The following is a 25,626-nucleotide window of genomic DNA, read 5'->3' as shown; positions in this document are numbered from 1 at the left end:
CAGAGCTGCCTATATCTGAGCTAAGCAAGGGGGCTAGAAATGAAGGAGCAGAAGATGTTGCACTGTTGTCGGAATGTTTTTGCAGCATGATACATATAAAGGGAATGATAAGGTTATGGAGTAATTTGTAGATTCACTGATTGTCCACCCTATCTTGCAGATCCATTCATAAGTTATTAAAGAGCATGTAAAGTTGTCCCGAGACGTCACCTACTCCATCTATCCAGAGATGCTGCCTGTCCCGCTGAGTTACTCCAGCATTTTGTGTTTATCTTCAGTGTAAACCAGCATCTGCAGTTCCTTCATACACACGCTTCCGGGTAACGGCCATGCCTGCCAACCGGAAGATGGCGGTGGCTGCAGCAGCTCCCCCTGCAGGCGGCCTGAGGCCCGGCTTCCCCCAACGCCGCCACCCGTCTCCCGGCATCCATCTTCCCCCGCACAATTAAAGCATGGAATAGCCTTCACCCTACCACAGTTACCCAACCAGACGCAACTAAATTTGAGGTAGATCTTCTTCTCCAAGAATCCTTTTTTGCTTACCCTCTGCCACCTCCAGTTTAAATTCCATTTGGAATATTTTGGAGAACCAAGAACCAAGAGATTGACAAGTTTGCATCAAATTAGAAATTTCCCAAACTACTTTTATTTCAGGAAGAAATTTTCCATCAAATCTGTCTAAGCACAATTATTTAGCATTCAAACATTTCTAAGCGTAGACTAATTGATAACTCAACAGACAAAACAACGGCTGACCAGTCCTGCAAAGTCTGTCAATCTAAAATAAATTAACTATGTTTAGACACAATATGTAAAAATGTTATATATTATATGGTTGTTAACTAATGACCAGATTCAGGTTTCAAACTTTGGTCGATAAAGTTATCGGCTATTTTCTTTGAAGAGTGATTCATGAAATCAAACCCATATCAGAGTTGGGCACCAAAGATAAACACAAAATGCTGGAGTAACTCAGGCAGCAGCATGAGTGGAGAGAAGGAATGGGTGACGTTTCGGGTCGAGACCCTTCTTCATTACGTCTGGATCAAAATGTTGACAATATCCATGGGGGCATTTCTGCAACAATAGGCTGTATCATAAGATGAGCCTTCAAGCTAATGAATCTGCCTGACCTGCATGAGGAATGAACTTGGTGCAATTCCACATTCCACGTGAGATTCCAGTAGATTTTTAAAATTTATTTATTGGATAGAATCTGTGCCCACAACAATAAGAGCATTGTTCAGGTCTCAACACCTAATATGTCATTTTCTGGCCAGTTATGCACAATATTTGGCCGCTTTGATCTTTTGACTAACTGAGGAGAAGGATATTTAATACCACATACAACTATAAATCTGTTAATTCTCAGCCCGAGTTAGTTTTGAAATCATTTTTACTTGGCTTTAGTTGGGGTTTTAAAAAAAAAGATAAGGCCATACTTAGATTCTTCCCTAAGCATTAAGAACATATTTGGAGGCCGTGCCTAATCCTTATAGAAGAATATTTTCTTCTCCAACAGGTACATACCCGACCATGATCATTTTCAGATCTTTTTCAGAAGTGTATAATTATTGAAAGGCCAATATCAATGATCTAGATATGAAATAGGTGTTTTCGTTAATTTTCTAATGGTTAAACTTGTTTATCTTATTTTTGCTTGCTTGTTAGTTTACCACATCCTGGATTATAACATCTGCAGATGCATAAGAGGCATGCCCACCTCTCACAACTGTTTGGACAGGTAGACACAAAATGCTGGAGTAACTCAGCAGGTCAGGCAGCATCTCTGGAGAAAAAGAATAGGTGATGTTTTGGGTCGGAATCCTTCTTCAGAAAGTTTAGACAAATCATAGAGTGAGACAGCATGCAAACAGGCCCTTCGGCCCAACTTGCCCATGTCCCAGCTACACTAGTCCCACCTGCCCGCGTTTGATCCATATTCCTCCAAACCTGTTCTATCCTTGTACCTGTCTAACTGTTCCTTAAATGTTAGTAGGATAGTCCCTGGCTCAACTACTTCCTCTGGCAGCTTGTTCCATACACCCACCACCCTTTGTGTGAAAATGTTATCCCTCAGATTCCTATTACATTTTTTTCCCCTTCACCTTAAACCCATGTCCTCTGGTACACAAAAATGCTGGAGAAACTCAGCGGGTGCAGCAGCATCTATGGAGCGAAGGAAATAGGCGACGTTTAGGGCCGAAACCTTTCTTACAACCATGTCCTCTGGTCCTTGATCCACTGGCAAGAGACTCTGTGCATCTACCCGATCTACCCGATTTTGTATGGATCGGAAATTTTTTGTAGGGATATGGACCAAATATAGACACATGGGACTAGCTCAGATAGACATCTTACCTTGCTTCTTCTGATCTCACAACAGAGTTTTTCGTGACCTATTCCAATCTTCAGCACATTAATTACTGACTGAGCCATTCACATAATGCTGCAATTAATAGGCTATCAACGTCTTATTAAAGTAACAGCAGTTTTAAGTTATAGATATGATTAAAATCTCTGCCACTTTATCAGCCTAAACACCCACTGACTATTTTTTTTCCACAGCAACTAACCTATTTCAATTGCTGTTCTGCCCCATTTCCATTGAGAAAAGATAGTTAATAGTTCTCCCTCATCGGATGGCTGGCTCCATCCTGGGAGCGGAGTTGGATTCATTGGAGGTGGTCTCGGAAAGGAGGATGCTCCTCAAACTGCGGAGCATCTTGAATAATACATCTCACTCCCTCCATGACACACTAGTCAACCTGAGGAGCACCTTCAGCAACAGACTGGTCCCACCAAGTTGCAGCACAGAACGTTACAAGAGATCCTCTTCCCTGTGGCTATCAAACTGTACAATTCCTCCCACCTGTTGTGGGGTAGACTGACTCCCCTTTCCCTCCCCCCCCCCCCTCCCCACATCTTTGCTCATCCCTCATCCCTCATCCTGGGCTTTTCCACTCGATAATTTAATTTCATGTTTGTGCAGTCGTGCATATGTGCTGTGCAAAACTGGTCACTTACATTTCATTATTATTCATTATTTCATTATTATCTCATTATTATTAATGCACATGACGCTTTCAATTCCTTGTATCTTTCGACTGGTGGCAGACCAATTTCCCGCTGGGATAAATAAAGTGGTATTGTATCGTATCCTATTGTATCTACTGCTCAATTAGCATGGTGAAATTACAAACGCCAAGATTCGATAGCATGGACACTTTCAGATTTGGCCAAAGATCCATATTTCCATTCCAGTGTTTCTCCAGTCTACAAAGCATATACCGCAGGTCATGACATCCTCGATTTAGACTGATAGAAGGAGTAATGTTTTTCAAATTCTCGTGACATCCTGTAAAATCAAATGATGCAAAGCGGATTATACATTTATAATGTGGAATGTTTATATCCCACATTTGTTATGAACTGTGGATAAAAGTCTCACTCATAGTAATGAGTTACTTCAGACTTGACCTCTCCCTTATTCCTTGCTTGAGAACATTGTCATAACTTTCAACTATTCTATCTGTGCTTTTGTGTAAATATATGCAAAAAAATTAAAAGGCAAAAACTTAGTGATAAAGACATGAACCATTTTAAAAGAAAAGTTAGATTCGGTGTCCTTGGTGGTTAGACATTGGGCTGGCATTAATGGAACATCAGCCACTGTTTGTAATAGTTATTTCATTTTGCGGTTATAAATGCTCAGTTTAAACTTGTTAAATGTTTCTCATGAAAAGTATTTATGTTTATCGATGCAGCCGGCCAGTATGCGTGATCAGTGAGATAATGTTGACCAGAATGTCTAAACAATAAGTAAGTTGTTGATAACAAATCAAAGAACCAAAATTGCAGGTGAGAAGCATAGAATGCAGTATTTGGGGTTTAGTTAGACTGCTCAACATTGAACTGGTTCTAGATATGATGCTGGTAGGAATGCCATATACAGAAAAAAATTTGTATCTCAATGGTACCATATCTCAAACAAAATTAAATCCCCCCCCCCAAGTGCTATGGTCCGATTCAAAGGGTGAAAATTGAGTGTTTACTTATTTGGCTAATGTTGGGAAAACATGGATTACTACTGCTAATTCCATCTCAATAATGTAATTGGTGAAATCGTTTTTTTGAGCAATTTCTACAACAGTTAACAGATATGAAGCTGTCAGTAATCTTTTTTCAATATTTCTTCATTCGTGATGTTTGGATCAACACATGGATATGCAGGGAATGGAGGGACATGGATCAGATGCAGGCAGATAAGAGTTTGCTTTGGCATATGTTCAGCATGGACATTGTGGGCTGAAGGGCCTGTTCTTGTGCTTTATGTTTCTATGTGGAAACAAGGAAATGCAGATGCTGGTTTACACAAAAGGACACAAAGTGCTGGAGTAACTCAGCGGGTCAGGCCAGGAGAGATTAAACCCCAGCAGTATGAATATTGACCTCCAAGTAACCTTTGCCTTCCCTCTCTCTCCATCCCTCCCCCATTTCCCTGTTCTCTGACTGGTGTGATTGTCATTTACATTTATCTCTGTTTGCTTTGTTGGTGACCTCTCCTAGCTAACAATTATCAATTCTAGATTTTCCTTGATCTCCATCCCCTTTGTCTAATTTTCACATCTTATATTTCCTCATCTCTGTATCTCCCTCTCCCCGATTCAGCCTGAAGAAGGGTCTCGACCCGAAACGTCACCCATTCCTACTACCCAGAGATGCTGCCTGTCCCACTGAGTTACTCCAGCATTTTGTGTCTATCTCTGGAGAGACATGGATCGGTGACGTTTCAGATCCCGACCCGAAGTGTCACCCATCCACGTTCTCCAGAAATACTGCCTGACCCGCTGAGTTACTCCAGCACTTTCTGTACTTTTCTATTCTATGTTATCTCTTCTGCTCACCCGTCCTTGCCAAGAAAGTAATCATCCCCCCTTTTCCATATATTATAGTTGTCCTCTGATAGTTTAACTTGTCAAATATTGTGCCAAATGTTATGACAGTTATAAATTAATGTAAACAGGTTCCCACTGAGAAACACACAAGTTCAGCCAAGACTCTTGCCACATAAACTGGCCCTTACCCATGTGAATCGAGCTCATCAGGAATCGAGGTTTCAGTTGAAAAAGCTGATCTATTTTTCTAACATTTTTATTATGTTTAGCTACATTTGACATTTATTTTTTCCTTCTGACTTTTTTTTTCACCTCGCTTCCTCTTCATTCATGTAAACGTACGAACCTCCATCATGTGTTGAGAACAGAAGGCATGGAAACGCATTCAATGCATGGGAAAAAAAATCTTTTTGCTGTACCTCGGTACACATGACAATAAATGAAAGCAAATTAAAATTCCATGGCAGCATTATTTATCTAAATTCACGGAGGCCAACAAATGCAGGTGCTTATGCATCTGACACATATTGTCTGGGCTCGTCATTATCCTGAAACGTCTCCTCATAAATCCTGCCACTCCCGAACGTTACTGGGCATGCTATTTTGCAAGGAATGCTACACTTGTCGCTTTACCTCCCCCCTTGACTCCATTCTAGGACCCAAGCAGTCGTTCCAGGTGCCACAGAGGTTCACCTGCACCTCCTCCAACCTCACCTATTGCATCCGCTGCTCTAAATATCAGCTGATCTACATCGGTGAGACCAAGCGTAGGCTTGGCGATCGCTTCGCTGGACACCTCCGCTCGGTCCGCAATAACCAACCTGATCTCCCGGTGGCTCAGCACTTCAACTCCCCCTCCCATTCCGAATCCAACCTTTCTGTCCTGGGCCTCCTCCATGGCCAGAGTGAGGAGCACCGGAAATTGGAGGAGCAGCACCTCATTTTTCGCTGGGGCAGTTTATACCCCAGTGGCATGAACAATGACCTCCAATTTCAGGTAGCCCTCACTGTCTCCTCCCATTCTCAGCTCTCCCTCAGCCCTCTGGCTCCTCCTCTTCCTTTCTTCTTCCCGCTACTCTTGCAACCCTACATCAGTCTGAAGAAGGGTTTCGGCCTGAAACGTTGCCTATTTCCTTCGCTCCATAGATGCTGCCGCACCTGCAGAGTTTCTCCAGCACTTTTGTCTACCTTTGATTTTCCAGCATCTGCAGTTCCTTCTTAAACATGCTATTTTGTACCTTAGTACACAGTAACTGTAACATTTTGCATTGTTCGACAGAGAATATTTAAACCTGCAGGAGTGATGAAGCTTCATAAGATACATTTTTCAGGCGTCACCCCGCGACACGTCGACACGTGACGCCTGTATGGTCGTGAGTAGTCACCCAAAGAGTTGTACCCTTTTCTGGTCGCCGCTGGATTTTCAACATGTTGAAAATTTTCGGCCACCTGCTTGCGACTGTGACGGGTGCCGGCAAGTCACTGCAGCTTGTACAATGCCGGCAAGTCACCGAAAAAAAAACGCGTAAGTGGGACAGACCCTTGTGTCACACGGATCCTTTCCAGAAGTGTCACAATTCTTGTGGAATTGGAGAAGCATTCCTGTTCAAGATCTCCCTGCAGCTTGTACAATGGGATCAGTCTATATGCTGATTGAGTACTTGCAGTCCCACTGTGAAATAGATATGTTATTTGGCAAGAAAAGCAGGCATAACGAACTAAAGAAGGGTCCAAAAAATCACCTGTCCATTCCCTCCGCAGACGCTACCTGACCCGCTGAGTTTAGTTTCGAGATACAGCGTGGAAACAAGCCCTTCGGTCCAACGGGTCCACGCCGACCAGCGATCCCCGCACATTAACACTATCCTACACCCACTAGGGACAGTTTTTACATTTACCAAGCCAATCAGCCTACAAACCTGCATGTCTTTGCAGTTTGGGAGGAAACCCACTCCAGCATTTTGTGTTACGCAGGATTCCAGCATCTGCAGTGCCTTGTTTCTCCATATTGTTGTTTCTGTAGTATCACCCTTTTGAGAACTCTGGTGTATTGTTTAATGTGTTGTCTTGGCAAACCCATGTTCACCGCATCACCAATCATCGTTTACCTTTTCCTTTGACTCTCAGTCTGAAGAAGGGGTTCGACCAGAAACGTCACCTATTCCTTTTCTCCAGAGATGCTGTCTGATCTGCTGAGTTACTCCAGCTTTTTTGTGTCTATCTTCGGTATAAACTAGCATCAGCAGTTCCTTTCTACACTAGCCCCACCTCCCTCCAGCTTTTTGTGTCTACGCCAGTCCTTTAGTTAGGTACATCTGGTTATTTCTAATGAACCATTTTATCATTTTAAAACTGAGATCTCTTGAAATGAAGTTAACTTTCCTGGAGAATCATATTTCTCATACAGATCTTCCAAGATCTCAAAAGGTCTGTTTGAAACCAAAAGAACCCCAACCAACCATATCCCAACCGCTGTCTTTCACTTAGAATATACAGCACAAGGATAGACCATTGGCCCATGCGGTCAGAATTAGCTCATACTTATCTGCAGGGAGAGCCATTTGCCAATATTGCACCATCTTTTCCATCAGTTGAATAACATTTCCCACAGATTTCTTTTTAACTTGGGTTTGGTATACTTCTATTTGGTTTTCAGCAGAATGATTTGGTTAAACAAATAATTGTTGGCTTATTTATTTTGTGAAACGATGTATTGAATATGAAGTTAACAGCAGGTTGGATTTTGTTAGGGGTTTTACCAGTATACGGATTGATCTCTTACAGGGAACAGATGATAATTTCACACCAAAACAGGATTGAGCAGTTGCAAGAAAGCTTTCGACAGAAGTTAAGCAGTGAAGAAAGCTGGAGAGCAAAAGTAAGGAACCTGCTACATCTTTTCACTTTTGTATTGTCGCAATATTTACTTTTTTAAAATTCTTTTCTCAAATTAGACACTCCTACACAGCATAAAATATCTATAACTATAGGGTATAACTTATACGGTGTCACACCGTATAAGTTATACCCTATAATTATTTGTGGACATACTTATATGGGGAGAAGGCAGGAGAATGGGGTTGAGAGCGAATGATTTATTTGAGATGGAATGAAAGTCTCCTCCGCCATGATTTAATGGACTTGATGGGCCGAATGGCCTTATTCTGCCCCAATGACTTACAAACTCAACTGATGCTCAATTTTATTTTTGTTTTGAAGAGATATATCTGCGTTTTTTCTCCCCATTCTTATTTTGAAAGTAACTTTTACAAAAGTGTGGTTAATTGGTGTGATTCTCATTCTGGATGCCCTATTTCAGTTTCACTGGCGGACTTGTTCATCAGAAGCACCTGGAGCAAATGTCACGGTTGCTCCAGGACGACTGTTTTGAGATCTTAGGAATGTCCTTATTAAAGACTCAATGCAAAGAAACAGAAATCTCTTCTGAAAAACCTTCAGTGAATGGTTCCTCCTTAACACTATCTGAAAGCGTATTTTTCCTTGGGTGGGACAGCGTAAAACTAATAGGCACAGGTTCATAGGAGCTGAATTAGGCCATTCGGCCCATTGTGTCTACTCTGCCATTCAATCATGGCTGATCTATCTTTCCCTCTCAACCCCATTCTCCTGCCTTCTCCCCATTACCCCTGACTAATGAAGAATCTGTCAATCTCTGCCTTAAAAATGCCCAATGACTTGGCCTCCACCACCATCTGTGGCAATGAATTCCACAGATTGAACACCCTGTAACTAAAAGTCAAAGGTGAGAGGGGAGACATTTAAAGGAGACCCGAGAGACAAGTTTTCACACGGAGAGCGATGATGGATACATGAAAGAGCTGCCAGAGGAAGTTGTGAAGTCAGATGCAATGACCATGTTTCAAATGCATTTGGACAGGTACTTGGAAAGCAAAGGAAAGAAGAGGGATATGGGTCTAATGCAGACAAATGGAGTTGGCATGGATAGACCATGTTTGGTATGGACGAGGTGTGAGGAGTCCAGTGACAACGTGCAGCCACAGATCCAAACCCAAACTTGCTAGTGATAAATTCTGAAATTACTTTAAATTCTGATTCTCTGACTTTCCCATTTAGAACCACGGGCCGTTGCTGGGCCAAGTCACTCCTTCTAGCTCATTCACAATACAACTACATCTGCATTGAATTAAACATATTCACAGCTGCAGTGCAAATCTGTTGAGTTGAAAGTTCACCTGATGATGATAGCCACAGCACTCTAATCTGCTCATGCAGAAGTCCATTAACTGCTTCAAAACTCCCTTTGACCCAACTATGAGTACATTGAAATAAACTCTAGGGCACGCCAACCATGATGCCTGCTTATGCTAATTCTATTTAAAATTAGGGGCAGCATAGTGGTAAAATTGCCAGCGCCAGTGACCCGGGTTCAATCCCAACTACGGGTGGTGTCTGTATAGAGTTTGTACCTTCTCCCCGCGACCATGTGGGTTTTCTCCGGGTGTTCCGGTTTCCTCCCACACTCCAAAGACGTGCAGGTTTGTAGGATAATTAGCTTCTGTAAAATTGTAAATTGTCGGTAGTGTGTAGTATAGTGCTAGTGTACGGGGTGATCGCTGGTCAACGCGGACTTGCTGGGCCGAAGGGCCTATTTCCAGACTGTATCTCTAAAGTCTAAAAGTCTAATCTCTCTAGAGGCTGTAGACAAGGATGCTCACTATCCCCACTATTATTTGCTCTTGCAATCGAACCCCTAGCAGAAAGCGTTAGAAACCATCCAGGAATATTTGGGTACAATACTAGAGACACAAGGAATAAAATCTCCTTATATAGAAACATAGAAACATAGAAAGTAGGTGCGAGAGTAGACCACCAGGTCCGTCGAGCCCGCACCGCCATTCGCTCATGGCTGAACACTAAACAGACACACTTACCCACAAACAGTAGACACAAGACACAGAACACAAGACACTACCCTCCCCTTTATACCGCTATCACCCCTCTCCACCCCAAGAACCGCGTGATCTCCTGGGGGAGGCAAAAAACCGGATAAAAACCCAGGTCCAATTCGGGAAAAAAATCCGGGAAATTCCTCTCCGACCCCAATCCAGGCGATCGACACTTGTCCAGGAGATCACTCAGGTCTTACTATACTAACCATACCTAGGTCCATATCCCTGCCCTCTCCCCGTAGCCCCTTATCCCCTTGCAGATGATATACTAATATATATTACAAAATTAGAAACTAGTATTCCAAACCTATTAAATCTAATAACTCAATTTGGTCAGTTTTCGGGATATAGAATCAATTGGAATAAAAGCGAAATCATGCCAATAACAAAATTCAATTTACATACAATACAACAATCCCCTTTTAAAATAGTTAAAGATAAATTTAAATACTTAGGAATCTATGTAACTAAGACATATACCTCTTTATTTAAACTAAATTTCCCACCCTTACTGAATAAACTACATAAGAATATTCAATACTGGAAAACACTCCCCATTTCAATGCTTGGGAGAATTAATGCTATAAAAATGATTTTTATACCGCAACTGCTGTACCTACTTCAATTAATTCCGATATATATCCCAAAAACTTTTTTCAAAAAAGTCGATTCCATTGTTACAAGTTTTGTCTGGGATTATAAGAATCATAGAATAAGTAAAAAACATTTATGTAAATCAAAGATAAATGGAGGTCTGGCTTTGCCAAATTTCTTATTTTATTTTTGGGCAGTCCATATTAAAAACATGAATTTTTGGCTGGAAGAAATGGACCAACAACCAGATTGGCTAATGATGGAAAAGGAAGACTGTCTACCTTTTGAAATTGGAACGATCATATTTGCCCCCACAAAACTGCACAAAAAAACCTATAAAGAAAACCCCATAATACATAGTGGAATACGAATTTGGAAACAAATAAAAAAAGATTTAAAATTGAATAATATACCACTCTGCCTTCCCATTGTAAATAATCCTTTATTCAAATCATCCTTTATGGACAAAGGTTTCACACAATGGAAAAATCATGGAATCAAAAATATAGGACATCTTTATGGGAAAGGTACTTTTCTTTCATTTCAAGAGTTACAACTGAATTATGGACTGCACTCAAATAATTTCTTCAGATATCTACAAATTAGAGATGATGTTAAATCTAATACACAAGTTTACAGGAATAGGGAATCAGAAATTCTTGATGAATGTCTGAACAAGCATCCTAATACTGAAAAACTAATAGCTTATATTTATAACACCCTACTAAATAACGAGGTACCACCGACCGAACCATATAGATACAAATGGGAAAATGAAATAGGTCATCCTATCACGAAAGATATGTGGGACGAAAGTTTACAACAAATACATCAATGTTCATTAAATGCCAGACATACTTTAATACAATTCAAGGTCTTACATAGACTACACTTCTCTAAAATAAAACTAAATAGAATCTTCCCACAAATCTCTCCTATTTGTGATAAATGTCTACATTTAGAGGCTAATTTAACACATACGTTTGCAAACTGTATAAAACTTAAACATTTCTGGACAGATATTTTTGAAATAACTTCAGAAGTTATTAATACAAAACTGGACCCAGACACAAAATTAATAATACTTGGAATATCAGAACAAAGCTTAACACTCACAACAAACCAAAGAAACTTCCTCAATTACAGTATAATAACCGGAAAAAAATTAATATTAAAATTTTGGAAAGGCCTTACAACCCCCACAATTAAAATGTGGATTACGGAAATGTCGGAGACCCTATACTTAGAAAGAATTCGACTTGTCTTAATGGACAAACAAGATCTTTTCCATAAAATTTGGGCTCCATTCATTAACTATCTGAAGGGATAGATTGGCACAGCACGAGGACCCAGCTGAAACTTGAACTCAGGAACAGATGAAAAACTATACTTTATAACCTACGAACCTATCTCCATTGATGTATTACATGTAACCCATTCCACCTCCCTTGTTTTTCTGTTGTGTTGTTTTTTTGTTTTTTTTTGCTTTCTTTTTTATTTGTAACTTTCTAAAAAAAAAAAAAAAATAAAAAAAAAAATAAATAAAAAAAATAAAATAAAAATAAAGTCTAAAAGTCTAAATTAGAGCCATATCCCTCTGATATTGAATGTTATAATTGAGGCGTTACATTTAACCTTCACTGCAGACTCACTTTATTACTCTTACCTTTACCTTTACCCTCACTCATTACTGAACCAGATCATGTCGATCTTTAGCACCCTGCGGTGGTTCAACCAACAGAACCAGTATCAGGGCAAATTACTTCCACTGCCACAACATCATTGACTTCCATATTCACATCATTTACTCCCAATGTTATTGAAAATCGAACTCAAATGATACAATAAGTGAAAATAAATGATCAATCTTTAATTAATTTGTGAAACAATCAACTACGTAGCTTTAGTTTAGTTTAGAGATACAGGACGGAAAGAGGCCTTTCGGTCGACCGAGTCCGCACCAACGAGCGATCCTCGCACCTTAACACTATCCTGCACACATTAGGGATGATTTACACTTATACCAAGCCAATTACCCTACAAACCTGTACATTTTTGGAGTGTGGGAGGAAACCGAAGATCTCGGCGTAAACCCACGCGGTCAAGGGGAGAACGTACAAGCTCCCTACAGACAGCACCTGTAGTCGGGATTGAACCCGGGTCTCTGGCGCTGTAAGTGCTGTAAGGCAGCAACTCTACCCCTGCGCACCGTGCCATTAGATTATTATTTTAACATTGAATAGTGATTTAATCCTGGATATTGATGGCATTCATAGGTTGGATTAAAGAAAGTAAAGAAGACAGATACAAAATATAACAACACCCCTTTTGCCTCACTAGACAAATGATTTAACTGGAGTATTATACTGAATATCCGTACGGTATTGGCATTTTAACGTATCTGAAAGATTCTGTTTAATTGGGTGGACTTTATTATTGTGAAAGTGTATTATTAATGTTTTTAATTTCACATGTGAAAGTGTACAGCCTGCCAACACACAGATTATCTTTCATTCCATATAATGAATGTCATTCTGCCCTGGACTTTGTTTTATTTAATAGTTCACTTCGTTTTTAACTAGTGATTCAGCGGATTACGAATCGAATTTTTTTTTTTTATAAATAGGGTGTGTAAATAGACTAGTCCTCACCAAAGAATTCTTCTAAACAAATAACAACTGGGACAGATTTATTGTCCCTGAATAAATTCAAACGTTCTTGCTTCTGAACGGTCGAATTGGCCGGCACCTTCAATGCAGAACAGTCATGCAGAGAAGACCAGATAACTAAAATTGAGTCTCACTGGTTTTCCATTGGGCCCAGAAAATGGATAAACTGCTTGGAAGGATGCCTTACTGACGCTTCTTGCCTCTCACCAAAATTCCTTATACTCATCTTCACTTAGGACCATTCTAAAGGCCTAGCAAAGGGCGCCACGTTAGCACAGCGGTGGAGTTCCTGCCTTATAGCACTTACAGTGCCAGAGACCCGGGTTTGATCACAGCTGCCGGTGCTGTCTGTACGGGGTTTGCACGTTCTCCCAATGACCGCGTGGGTTTTCTCCGAGATTTTCGGTTTCCTCCCACACTCCAAAGACGTACAGGTTTGTAGGTTAATTAGCTTGGTATAAGTGTAAATTGTCTCTAATGCTTATAGGATAGTGTTAATATGCCGGGATCGCAAGTCGGTGTGGACTCGGTGGGCCGAAGGGCCTGTTTCCGCGCTGTAACTTTAAACTAAACACTACAATAGGAATAGGATGTCTTTTTGTTTATTCACTTTTCCGAGAGCTTGGCATCACTAATAAAGCCAGCCTTTATTGTTCATCCCTATTTTCTCTTGAGAAAGCTGTACCTTGAACACTGACCCAGTTGCGACAAAGAAACAGAAATATATTCTTATGGAGTGCTTTTTTTGGCACATGAGATTGATGTTGAGAGATACAGCACAGAAACAGGCCCTTTAGCCACTCTGTCCGCGCCGACCAGCGATCACCCCGTACACTAGCGCTATCCCACACACTAGACACAGTGTGACAATTTTTTAACTGAAGCCAACTAACTTACAAAGCTGTACATCTTTGGAGTGTGGGAGGAAACCAGAGTACCCAGAGAAAACCCACATGGTCACTGGAAGAACGTACAAACTCTGTACAGGCAACATCCGTAGTCAGGATCGAACCCGGGTCTCTGGCAATAACTCTACTGCTGTGCCACTGTGCTGCGCTGATTTATAGCAGCCAGCACTCTCACAAGGATGGTTCTGTGCGTGCCGGCACCATTTTGTCTCCAAACAAAAAGCACTATCGGTGTTTTTGGTTCCATTGGAGTTAATGTTCCCAACGCCTGAAGCCCTTATCCTTCATGGTGCAGAGGTGACAGGTTAGCAGGTGTTGATAGAGCAGCCTCAGCAGCCTTATAGATGGTCACCCAGTGGAGCTAAAGAATATTTAGTGTGAGTTTTGTTTATTGTCATGTGTATTGGCACAGTGAAAAGCTTTTGTTGTGTGCTAACCAGTCCGTGGAAAGCCAGTACATGATTACAATCGAGCCATCCACAGTGTACAGATACATGATGATGGGGATAACGTTTAGTGTAAGATAAAGCCAGTAAAGTCCGATCAAAGATAGTCCTTGGGTCTCCAATGAGGTAGATAGTAGTTCAGGCCAACTCTTCAGTTATTGGTAGGGTGGTTCAGTTGCCTGATAACAGCTGGGAAGAAACTGTCCTTGAATCTGGAGGTGTGCGTTTTTACACTTCTATACCCGATGAAATCCTATACACCTTTGTACGCACCCCTCAGTTCATCAGTGATAGGAGCAGAATTAGGCCATTCGGCCCATCAAGTCTACTCCGCCATTCAATTATGGCTGATCTATCTCTCCCCCCTAACCCCATTCTCCTGCCTTCTCTCCTGAACCCCTGACACCCGCACTAATCAAGGATCTATCTATCTATCTCTGCCTTAAAAATATCCATTGCCTTGGCCTCCACTGCCTTCTGTGGCAATGATTCGCCACCCTCTGACTAAAGAAATTCCTCCTCATTTCTTTCCTAAAGGATCGTCCTTTAATTCTGAGACCATGACTGGTGGAATGGGTGCCAATATACAATGGGCTTCTCTGTTCTGGATGAAGTCCAGCTTCTTAACAGGCATCAGAGCTGCACTCATCCAAGCAAGCGCAGAATATTCCATCACAGTCCTGATCCTGACGTGTGGGTTTCTGATTGTCAGGGAGTGAGTCAAATGTCACTGGTTGACCTGCTCTGTTAGGCCCAGCAACCTCACGGGTAGATTTAGAAGGCTGTGTTTGCATAAATATATTTTGCATTTACAGATAATAAACCCGTATGTTTTGTCAATGTACAATAATTGGAAATAGAGTAGTTGAAGATGATAACAAGCACAACATGTCACTATAAATACTATAACTAACTAGACTGGAAATCTAGGCACAAGGAACTGCAGATGCTGGTTTACCACAAGAAAAAAGACAAAGTGCTCACCGGAGTAAGTCAACGGATCAGGCAGTATCTTTGTGTGGGGCCCCTTCTTCAAACTGAAGGTGGGGTGGTGGGGGGTGCTGGGAGAAGCTGGAAGAAAGCAGGGGCAGGACAAAGCCTGGCAAGTGATAGGTGGATACAGGTGAGGGGAGGGGTGGGTGGGGGGTTGATGGCCAGGTGGTTGGACAAAGGCCAGAGATGAAAAGAGAAAATATATGAGATAATGATAGAAAAAGTAAAAAGTGTGAAGCCAGAGGAAGGAATGTAGATGGAAGGGGAGGGGGAGGGGAGAAATAGGTGCGTCTAGATGGGAATGGGGAGGGGGGGATGGGAAGGGGGTGAGTGGTTGTTTGTGGGTTAAAATAAGAGAATTCAACAATCATACCGTTAGGTTGCAAGCTATCCAAGTGGAATATAAGGTTCTTATAAATCTGTTTCCACTCCTCTGTATAATTATTGCTTTCCCCTTTTACACCATTTTATTTTCTTTCATAACCAGTTTGTACTGACTTAAAAATGTCAATTGCTATTAAATTATACATCTTTTCCCCTTACAATATATTGACCTGAGGAACAATCGAGTGATTCCCTTTATTAAATTTGAGAAATATCCAAATATATCTCTCCCACAGTTATATAGTTGTCCCCGTGACCTGTGTGGGTCTCTCCGGTTTCCTCCCACACTCAAAAGACGTACAGGTTTATAGGTTAATTGACCTCGGTAAAATTGTAAATTGTCTGGGGAGTGCTGGTCAGCATGGATTCGGTGGGCTGAAGGGCCTGTTTCTGGGCTTTATCTCTAACGTAAATTAAACTAAGCTAAATATTCCTCCTTAATTTTCCCCTCCAGCTTCTATGGAGGGTAAATATACAGTAACATCTGCAGTGTGTGTTTTCACTGAGCTAGCTGTCCGCCCTATAATGTCCTGTATTCAGACTCCAGGTCCAACTCGATGTGAGGATGCTACAATTACATAAAATGCTACTGCACTGAAATGAGCAATTTGGCCCAAGGGGGTGTGTGCCTGTGTTTTTGATACATACCATTTGTTGACATTCCGATATCTGGCTTGCTCCGGGGAGATGCTAGCATTTCTGCTCTGAAGTTCCTTCCCACGTAATGATTTGATTAAAGCTTCAGCCTTGCGATCACTCCCTGCCCATTTCAAAACCCCTTTCTGGAGAACAGCTGCTATGACTAGTCAAAATTGTAGCTAGGACCAGCCAAAGAAAATAGTGCATTTTGTATACGACAAATCAAAGAGTGCTGGGCTAACTCAGCAAGTCAGGCAGCATCTGTGATGGGAACGGACAGACAACGTTTAGGGTTGGGGCCCTTCATTGATTTTTATGAATCCTACATGTAATAAGAAAATGCACATTCCTCATGCAGCTTTGTTCAGCTGTGTGTTAATCTTGTGGTGTTTTTACAAAGTAGAACAATTGCTTTCCACGTACATATTGAAAGGATTTTCAAAGGATAACTTTCTGGCGTTCCCCTCTCTCTAATAATTCTTCCCATCAAAAATTCATATCACACCATTTTGTCCATCCAGTTCTATCCACGTGGTTTTAAGGGAGGGATGCAGGTATCCTTTGACCTTTCTCTGAGTTTCCCGAGTTTGCTGAGGAACTAGTTCAGCATAATTCACCTTCCTGCCCTACACTTATTTAGACTTAGTTCCTCCCACACTGTTGAGTGCATTGGGCAGCATCTTTCCCCCATTGCTGCCACTGCTGCCTGTAAATCTTCAGCCCCGTGATTCTCAGTGAAAACAGCAAATTGAAAGCACTCCTAAGAATGCAGCCATTCCTGTGGCTCAACTTCTATTTTGGAAGCATTACTGGCAGTAGTTGAGCATTCCAGCTCTATCTTTGGGAAGAGATGAGGAAGCAGATGCATTGGCTCAGTTTATAGCTCAGAATGGCAAATGTGTTGGTTTAAGTCGAATGATAGGCTGCAGAGTTATTGACACTTGAATCAAGAATGTAAGAATAGTTCAAGTGTGACCCATTTTGCAATGGTTATGAAAACCAGAACATTGTTCAAGTTTGAGCTTGGTCGAACACAGAACAGGCCTGGTACTAATGCTATTTAACATTTTAATTCAGAACTATATAATAGTTTAAACACCACCATAATATTTTCCAGCAATAGCAGTTGAGCTGAGTTACTCCAGCTTTTTGTGTCTATCTAGGTTAGTTCAGTTTAGTTTATTGTCACGTGTACCGAGGTACAATGAAAAGCTTTTGTTGCTTGCTATCCAGTCAGCAGAAAGACAATACACGATTACAATCGAGCCATTTACAATGTATGGATACTTGATAAGGGAATAAAGTTTAGTGCAAGGTAGAGCCTGCAAAGTCCGATCAAGGATAGTCCGAGGGTCACCAATGAGGGAGTTTTCTTTCCCTTACTACTATCAATGTGAACACTTTGCAGAGTCACTGGTGGCTCAGCCTAGCACTGTGCACTGTAAATAATAGCCCACACAGAAATAGAGACTCTGTATATAAAGCCTCAAAATGAGCGGTAACTCAATTAACACTATATGTAGATCAGTCCGAAGAAAGGACCCAACGCAAAATGTCACCTATCCATATTCTCCAGAGATGCTGCCTGGTCCACTGAGTTACTCCAGCACTTTGTGTCTTTTGTTCAAGATTCCAACATTCGCAGTTCCTTGAGTCAACCATTAATATTTTGGTGATTTTTCCGTCATAATTGTTATATTGTAACATCTGTTGACTTCTGCTGGTTCTTCCATTTGGTTATCTAGTAAGGCTCAAAACTTCCAACCATGTATGTAGTTTTGAAGTCGAACAGCTCTCAGATATCTGCAATGTTCAACATAACAACATAACAGTGAACAGCGTAAATCAGAAACAGGCCCTTCGGCCCACAACGTCAGTACCAACAATGATGCTGATCTATCTTAATCCCACCTGTCCGCACAAGGCCCATATCCTTCTGCGTCGAAAGGAACTGCAGATGCTGGTTTATACCAAAGATAGACACAAAGTGCTGGAGTAACTCAGCAGGTCAGGCAGAATCTATGGAGAAAAAGGATGGCTGACGTTTCGGGTCGGGACCCTTCTTCAGACTGAAAGAGGTAGTCTGAAGAAGGGTCCCAACCCGAAACATCACCCATCTCTTCTCTCCAGAGATGCTGCCTGACCCCTATGTTACTCCAGCACTTTGTGTCTATCTTCGTCTATATCCCTCTGTACATGTCTGTTCATGTAACTCTCCAAAATGCTTCTTAAATATTGCTATTGTGTTTGCTTCTATCACTTCCCCGGGAATACGTCGAGCAATTTACAACCTATGTGGGGGGAAAATATGCTTCATAAATCCTGTTTTAACTTTCATCCCTTCACCTTAAACTTACACTCTCAAGTATTTGCCATTTCCATCCAGGGAATAACACTTTGAACATCTACTCAATCAGTGCCTCTTATAACTTTATATACATCCACCAGGTCACCCCTCAGCCTCCTAAGCTGTTACACAAGCAATCCCAGGTTGAACAAAATCTCCTCATAATTAATGCTCTCCAATCCAATTGAATCTTTTCTGCACATTCCCCAAGGACCCCATATCCTTTCTGTATACATTTGTATACAATACTACAAATAAGCCTTAACCAAACACGACTTGCCAGCTTTTATACTGACCAATGAAGGCAATTCTTTAGATTTTAGACTTTAGAGATACAGCATGGAAACAGGCCCTTTGGCCCACCGAGTCCACGCCGACCAGCAATTTACCTCATACACTAGTTCCATCCTGCACACTAGGGCCAATTTACAATTCACAGAAGCCAAATAACCTACAAACCTGAACGTCTTTAGAGTGTGGGAGGAGACCAGAGCTCCCGGGAAAAACCCACGCGGTCACAGGGCGAACGTACAAACTCCATACAGACAGCACCAGCAATCAGGATTGAACCTAGGTCTCTGGTGCTGTGAGGCAGCAACTCTACCGCTGTGCCACTGTGATGCCACAAAGTCTCTCCATTTGTGTGCCAAACATGTGGTGCCACATGGGTCACACATTTGTTAAAGCTACATACTCACTCAAAGTATGATCCCCTTAGGATTTGTTGTGGTAATGTGATTGCCTGTGCCGTGATTGATACAAAGGTAATTGAGTTTGAAGAGCATTGTCTTGCGTGACTGTGAATGCTGAAAAACAAAAATAAAAAATAAGTATGAGCAGAGAGAAAAACATATTATGGGGTTCAAAGACCATGCAAGGAAGATACATCGTGACAGGACAACACAGATGTGGTGCACAGAATTTATGGTTGTGGTGCTTAAAATCAAGCTCATTCTCCCCATGCACAGAGGCAACCTTGGGGTGAGCCTATCTCCAGTTATAGAGTGAAGCTCTTGTTTCTGGATATTTTAGCACCTGCTCTTCCACCTGTGGAATGATATTCCCAGTGGTGGGTTTAGAAAACCCTGTGGTTATTTGGATGCACAATATCACCAGCAACTTCAACAACACGGACTAGAAATGAAACTCTCTTCATTTTCTATGCTCCCCACATTGATCTGATCCTGCCTTTCAAGCAAACCCCAGCCTTTCATAGCCCCAAACCTGCACAAGTTCATCCCCAATGATTTGATTTGACTCAATTTATTGTCATTGTCTTCAAGTAAGGGACAAGGAAATGCTATTTCCCATACAGTCATATGAATTAAAAAAAACACAGAACACAGTAGTCCACAACACAAACATCCCCACAGTGGCACCAACGTTCCCCACTGTGAGGGAATGAACCAAAGTCCAGTCAACCTCCTCGCTGATGTTCTCCAATGTTCACCCGTGGTCGTGGCCTCCCGAGCCCCCTGCAGTCGCCGCTACGGGCGGCCCGATGTTCAGGCCCTCTCGCCGGGAGCGATGGAACCCCAACGTCGAACGGAAGAACGTCCACAGTGGCCTGGACCTCTGAATCAGCCACCTCCCACCGGAGTCCGCAGCTCCCGAAATCCACAGGCCGAGCTGGGCGGAGATTCAACGCTGGCGGCCCCAGGCAAGGGTCCCAGGACTCCGCAATGTTGGTCAGCGCCGCCCGCGTTGGGAGCTCCGCAAACCACAGCTCCGCAATGTCGATGCAGCAGGCCCAACACTCCGGAGCATCAAACGGCGATCCCAGGTAAGGCATCACCCACTCCGGGATGTATCCAGCGCTGGGCCGCCGCTGCTGAAGCTCTGGCCTGGTCCCGGCAAAAAAGGCCGCACCAATCCAGTTGGTAGGCCACGAGGAGGGGGGCAAGGGCGCGACTCGGGTAATAGTCGCGTCCTTGCCAGGAAGTGACTGAAGAACGGTTTCCCCCTTACCCTGCCCCTTTCCCCCACATAAAATACTAAAAAAAAAAAAAAAAAAACATATTAAAAATAAAAAAGATAAAAAGACAAACAGACTAGGCGGAGGCAGCCATTCAACAGATGCCACCAGATGTCCAAATAGTGGAGCTAATGGAGGTAAATGTGGAATGCACGTTAAGGGTTGTTTTATTGATCATGATACCCTGGTCCTCAGGAGATTTTGTAGCACGGAGCCTACCCACAAAACATGAATTGACTGCACATGCATTGTTATTTAAAAAAATAATAAAGTAGCACGGAAAATGTCTCTACCTGGAGATTTTCCCAAGTATTATTCTTTTTGCGGCACACGCAAATAAAAATAATAAATTGGAGATACAAAGAACTGCAGATGCTGGCTTACAGGAAAAGGCACAAAGTGCTGGAGTAACTCAGCAGGTCAGATAGCATCTCTTCAGAATATGAATAGATGTCAATTTGGGTTGGGACCCTGAGTTCTGACGGATGAAGTCTGAAGAAGGGTCCCGATCCCAAACGTCACCTATCCATGTTCTCCAGGGAAGCTGCGTGACCCGCTGAGTTACTCCAGCACTCTGTGTCTTTTTAAAAAAAACATTTTTTAGTTTAATTTAAATGCTTTGATTTTAAAAAAATAATCTACATTTGTCACAATAACAAAAGTAAAAAAGAGATATTCAAGGAAACAATTCTCTTGTTAGATAGATTTTACATTGTTAGTACAAAATCCCAATGGCCAGGGCAGGTCAGGTATGATGGCTATGTGTAGGATAAAAAAATAAAAACATATTATGGGTTCAAAGAGTAGGTGAGAAAGATTGCTGTACATTGTAAATGTACACTTTGTGTGGCATCCCCCCTCTCCCCATCCCTCCCCCACCCAAGTCGTACCAGCTGCATAGTCGTCTTGCTCTGTCTCATTGTCTAGACTCGTTTTCAACTAGGCCACAGCCAACAATGGCCCGTTTCCTTTATCATCATTACTTTTTTGCATATCTTTAATTCATTTGTTTATATCTCTCTACTCATCATTGTCTACATCTCACGTTTCCCTGTCCCCTGACACTCAGTCTGAAGAAGGGTCTTGACCCGAAACCTCACGTATTCCTTTTCTCCAAAGATGCTGTCTCACTCGCTGAGTTACTCCAGCTTTTTGTGTCTATCTAAGGTATGATGCTAATCAGTATATATTCAGTATTGGATTTGTTTTTTCCCAGATGGATTCAGAGTTATCCAAGCAGCATGCAAAACATTCCACGGATCTGAAGGAGTTAACACGGCAAATGAAGGAAGAGGCAAAGTTTGAAATAGATATTGAGAGAGAAAGACATCAAGAACTGATAACCAAATGCAGAGAAGAATACAAGGCACTCCAGACAAAGGTCTCTAGTCATTTGATCAAAATGACTTCCAACATCCGTATCATCTCAGCGACTATGCATCTGTGTAACTAAATAACAACAATGATTCTACCATCATAATGCTGTTAAGGTAGAGATTCATCCCTAGTGCACCTACACTAAACCCACACCGACAATAGTAACTGTAAGTATACTCCTAGTTCAGAAATCCAAGGGCGGCACAATGGCGCAGCAGTAGATTTGCTGCCTTACAGCGCCAAAGACCCGGGTTCAATCCTGACCACAGGCGCTGTCTGTACAGAGTTTGTACGTTCTCCCCGTGACCGTGTACTCCAGTTTCCTCGCACAGGCTTGTAGATTAATTTGCTCAGTTAAAAGTTGTAAATTGTCCCTAGACTGGAGGGTAGTGTTAGTGTGCGGGGATCGCTGGTCGGCACGGAATCGGTTGGCCTGAAGGGCCTGTTTCTACACTGTATCTCTAAACTAAACAAAATAAAATTAATTCCGCAGCTGTTCAGTGTAAGCGGCCAAAGGTGAATATCTTCCCTTTAGTCACATTGTTTGCTGGGATTGTTCCCACAACAGTGGGAAAAATTACTATTGTCTCAAAGTGTTTTATTTAACAGAAGTTCTAAAATCTCAGAATATGTTTTACGTTAGATATTAGGATTACAAGCTGCAATCTCCCTGATTTATGTTTGATGTTTGATACAGGTTATACTTGTGCCATCACAGCAAACTGCAATCAAGCGTGTGCTTTCTGTGGGATCACAATACTTGACTGAATAAATGTTAAGGGAATGAACATTGTTTGGAGATATTTAGAACATTGTTGGAGATATTTAGAACTCTGAAAGTTTTGAGCCATTTGTTGTGAAATCTTGTTGGTCATTTGAGAGGGAAGACAAAACAATTCCATTATGTTGAGCTGTCATGTCCTTATGATATCTAGAGCACCTCACGGACTCTGTAGATATGGGTGCCTTGGACAGAACACGACAGACAGTTTAAAAATAGCAGGAACTTATTCACTGCAATAAGTCCAAAATGGCGGCGCCTCGCGGCAGTGGCTTCTGCAGTTCGTCTGTCTTTTAAAAAAAATGTTGTCCTGTTGAGTGTATAGTTTGGTTGTAGTTTATATATTGTTTTTAGCTGTGTATATGTGGGGGGAGGGGGAACTTTTAAATCTCTTCCCTGTACGGGGGACCCAACCTTTTCCCTGTCGGGTCTCCGTTGTCGTTGGGGCCTAGCACCGTGGAGCGGACTCCAACCTGAACGACCAGTCGCGAAGCCTGCGGACTCACCATCGTGGAGCTGGCTGGCTTCGGAGCGTAGAGAGCTGTGGTGGCGCACGGCTGCGACCCAGCTTCGGAGGCTCCAACCGCAGGCCTGGTGGACGGGTGACATAAGGAGCTCGCGGCTCCCTGGTGGGAGATCGCTTTTCGGAGCTTCTGCAATGGCAACTTCTCCCGGCCGAAATCCGGGGTTGAAAACGACCCGGAGCGGGGCCTTACATCGCCCACCGGGGGCTCCAACATCAAGAGCCGGAGCAGAGCCTTGCATTGCCTGGCGTGGTCCTTGAATGGAGTCGAGCTTTACCTCCCCCCTCAACTCCATTCAAGGACCCAAGCAGCTGTTCCAGGTGTGACAGAGGTTCACCTGCACCTCCTCCAACCTCATCTATTGCATCCGCTGATCTAGATGTCAGCTGATCTACATCGGTGAGACCAAGCGTAGGCTTGGCGATCATTTCGCCCAACACCTCCGCTCGGTTCGCAATAACCAACCTGATCTCCCAGTGGCTCAGCACTTCAACTCCCCCTCCCATTCCGAATCTGACCTTTCTGTCCTGGGCCTCCTCCATGACCAGAGTGAGCACCACCGGAAATTGGAGGAGCAGCACCTCATATTTCGCTTGGGCAGTTTACACCCCAGCGGCATGAACATTGACTTCTCCAATTTCCGATAGCCCTTATTATCTCCTCCCCTTCTCAGCTCTCCCTCAACCCTCTGGCTCCTCCTTTTCCTTTCTTCTCCCCCACCCTCCCCACCCTACATCAGTCTGAAGAAGGGTTTTGGCCCGAAACGTTGCCTATTTCCTTCGCTCCATCGAGGTTGCCGCACCAGCTTAGTTTCTCCAGCACTTTTGTCTACCTAATAAAATCAGTATGAAGTTCTAACATAATAATAAGGCATTGCTAAACTGGACTTGAGCCTTTTCACTCAGTACTTAATATAAAACATATACCTTATTCTCTGATGAGGTTTCGACTTTTACCATATCTTTATAACCGACATGAAATATAATTATTTATGATTTTGGGTCTTTTTTTTTTACAATTATTTGTTATTATAACATAGGGACTTTGACATGAAACGTTATCTCTGTTTCCCTTTTCCCAGAGGCTATCTGACCTTATGAGAGTTTCCAGCATTTCCTATTTTTATTTATTGCTTGTATTTTTTAAGCATTAATCACAATCAAGGATACTCCAACAATGACAACTATTCCTCATTAACTGAAAAGCATTTTATCGGAATGCATCACAGCATGGTTTGGGAACAGCTCCATCCGAGACCGCAAGAATTTGCAGAGAATTGTAGACGCTGACAAGTCCATCACACAAACCAACCTCCCTTCCATTGACACACACGCTGCCTCGGCAAGGCCAGCAGCATAGACATAGAAACATAGAAAATAGGTGCAGGAGTAGGCCATTCGACCCTTCGAGCCTGCATCGCCATTCAATATGATCATGGCTGATCATCCAACTCAGTATCCTGTACCTGCTTTCTCTCCATACCCCCTGATCCCTTTAGCCACAAGGGCCACATCTAACTCCCTCTTAATGAACTGACCGCAACTACATTTTGGTGCAGAGAATTCCAGAGATTCACCACTCTCTGTGTAAAAAATGTTTTTCTCATCTCAGTCCTAAAAGATTTCCCCTTTATCCTTAAACTGTGACCCCTTGTTCTGGACTTCTCCAACATCGGGAACAATCTTCCTGCATCTAGCCTGTCCAACATAATCGAGGATTAGTCTCACTCTCTCTTCTCCCCTCTCCCATCAGGCAAGAGGTACAGAAGTGTGAAAACGCACACCTCCAGATTCAGGGACAGCTTCTTCCCAGCTATTAGGCAACTGAACCATCCTATCAACAACTAGAGAGCAGTCCTGAATAACTTATTGAATCTACTCTTTGGACATTATGGTGCACTAAGCATTATTCCCTTTGCCCTGTATCTGTACACTGTGCATGGCTCAACTGTAATGTATAGTCTTTCCGCCGCCTGGTAAGCACATAACAAAAGCTTTTCACTGTACACGTGACAGTAAACTAAACTGAACTAAACATTTAAGATAGACATAAAATGCTGGAGTAACTCAACAGGTCAGGCAGCATCTCGGGAGAAAAAAGATAGGTGATGTTTCGAGTCCAGACCCTTCTAAACATGTGCTGAATCACCGACATTGCAGA

The 25,626-nt window shown here is 42.4% G+C and overlaps 1 protein-coding gene across 1 annotated transcript in view; it reads left to right on the top strand.

Annotated features, from left to right (window-relative positions):
• Positions 1–25,626, top strand: part of lekr1 (leucine, glutamate and lysine rich 1) — a 108,906-nt gene that overhangs the window by 77,703 nt on the left and 5,577 nt on the right. Inside the window, exons 10-11 of the mRNA XM_033031227.1 lie at positions 7,683–7,776; positions 22,001–22,165. Coding sequence (XP_032887118.1) covers positions 7,683–7,776; positions 22,001–22,165 — 259 coding nt within the window. The remainder of the gene's footprint in view (positions 1–7,682; positions 7,777–22,000; positions 22,166–25,626) is intronic.

The sequence above is a fragment of the Amblyraja radiata genome, chromosome 13 (genome assembly GCF_010909765.2).
Source record: "Amblyraja radiata isolate CabotCenter1 chromosome 13, sAmbRad1.1.pri, whole genome shotgun sequence".
Taxonomy (NCBI): Eukaryota; Metazoa; Chordata; class Chondrichthyes; order Rajiformes; family Rajidae; genus Amblyraja; species Amblyraja radiata.
The sequence above is the reverse complement of the archived record's forward strand: the minus strand, read 5'-3'. Positions and strand labels throughout refer to the sequence as shown.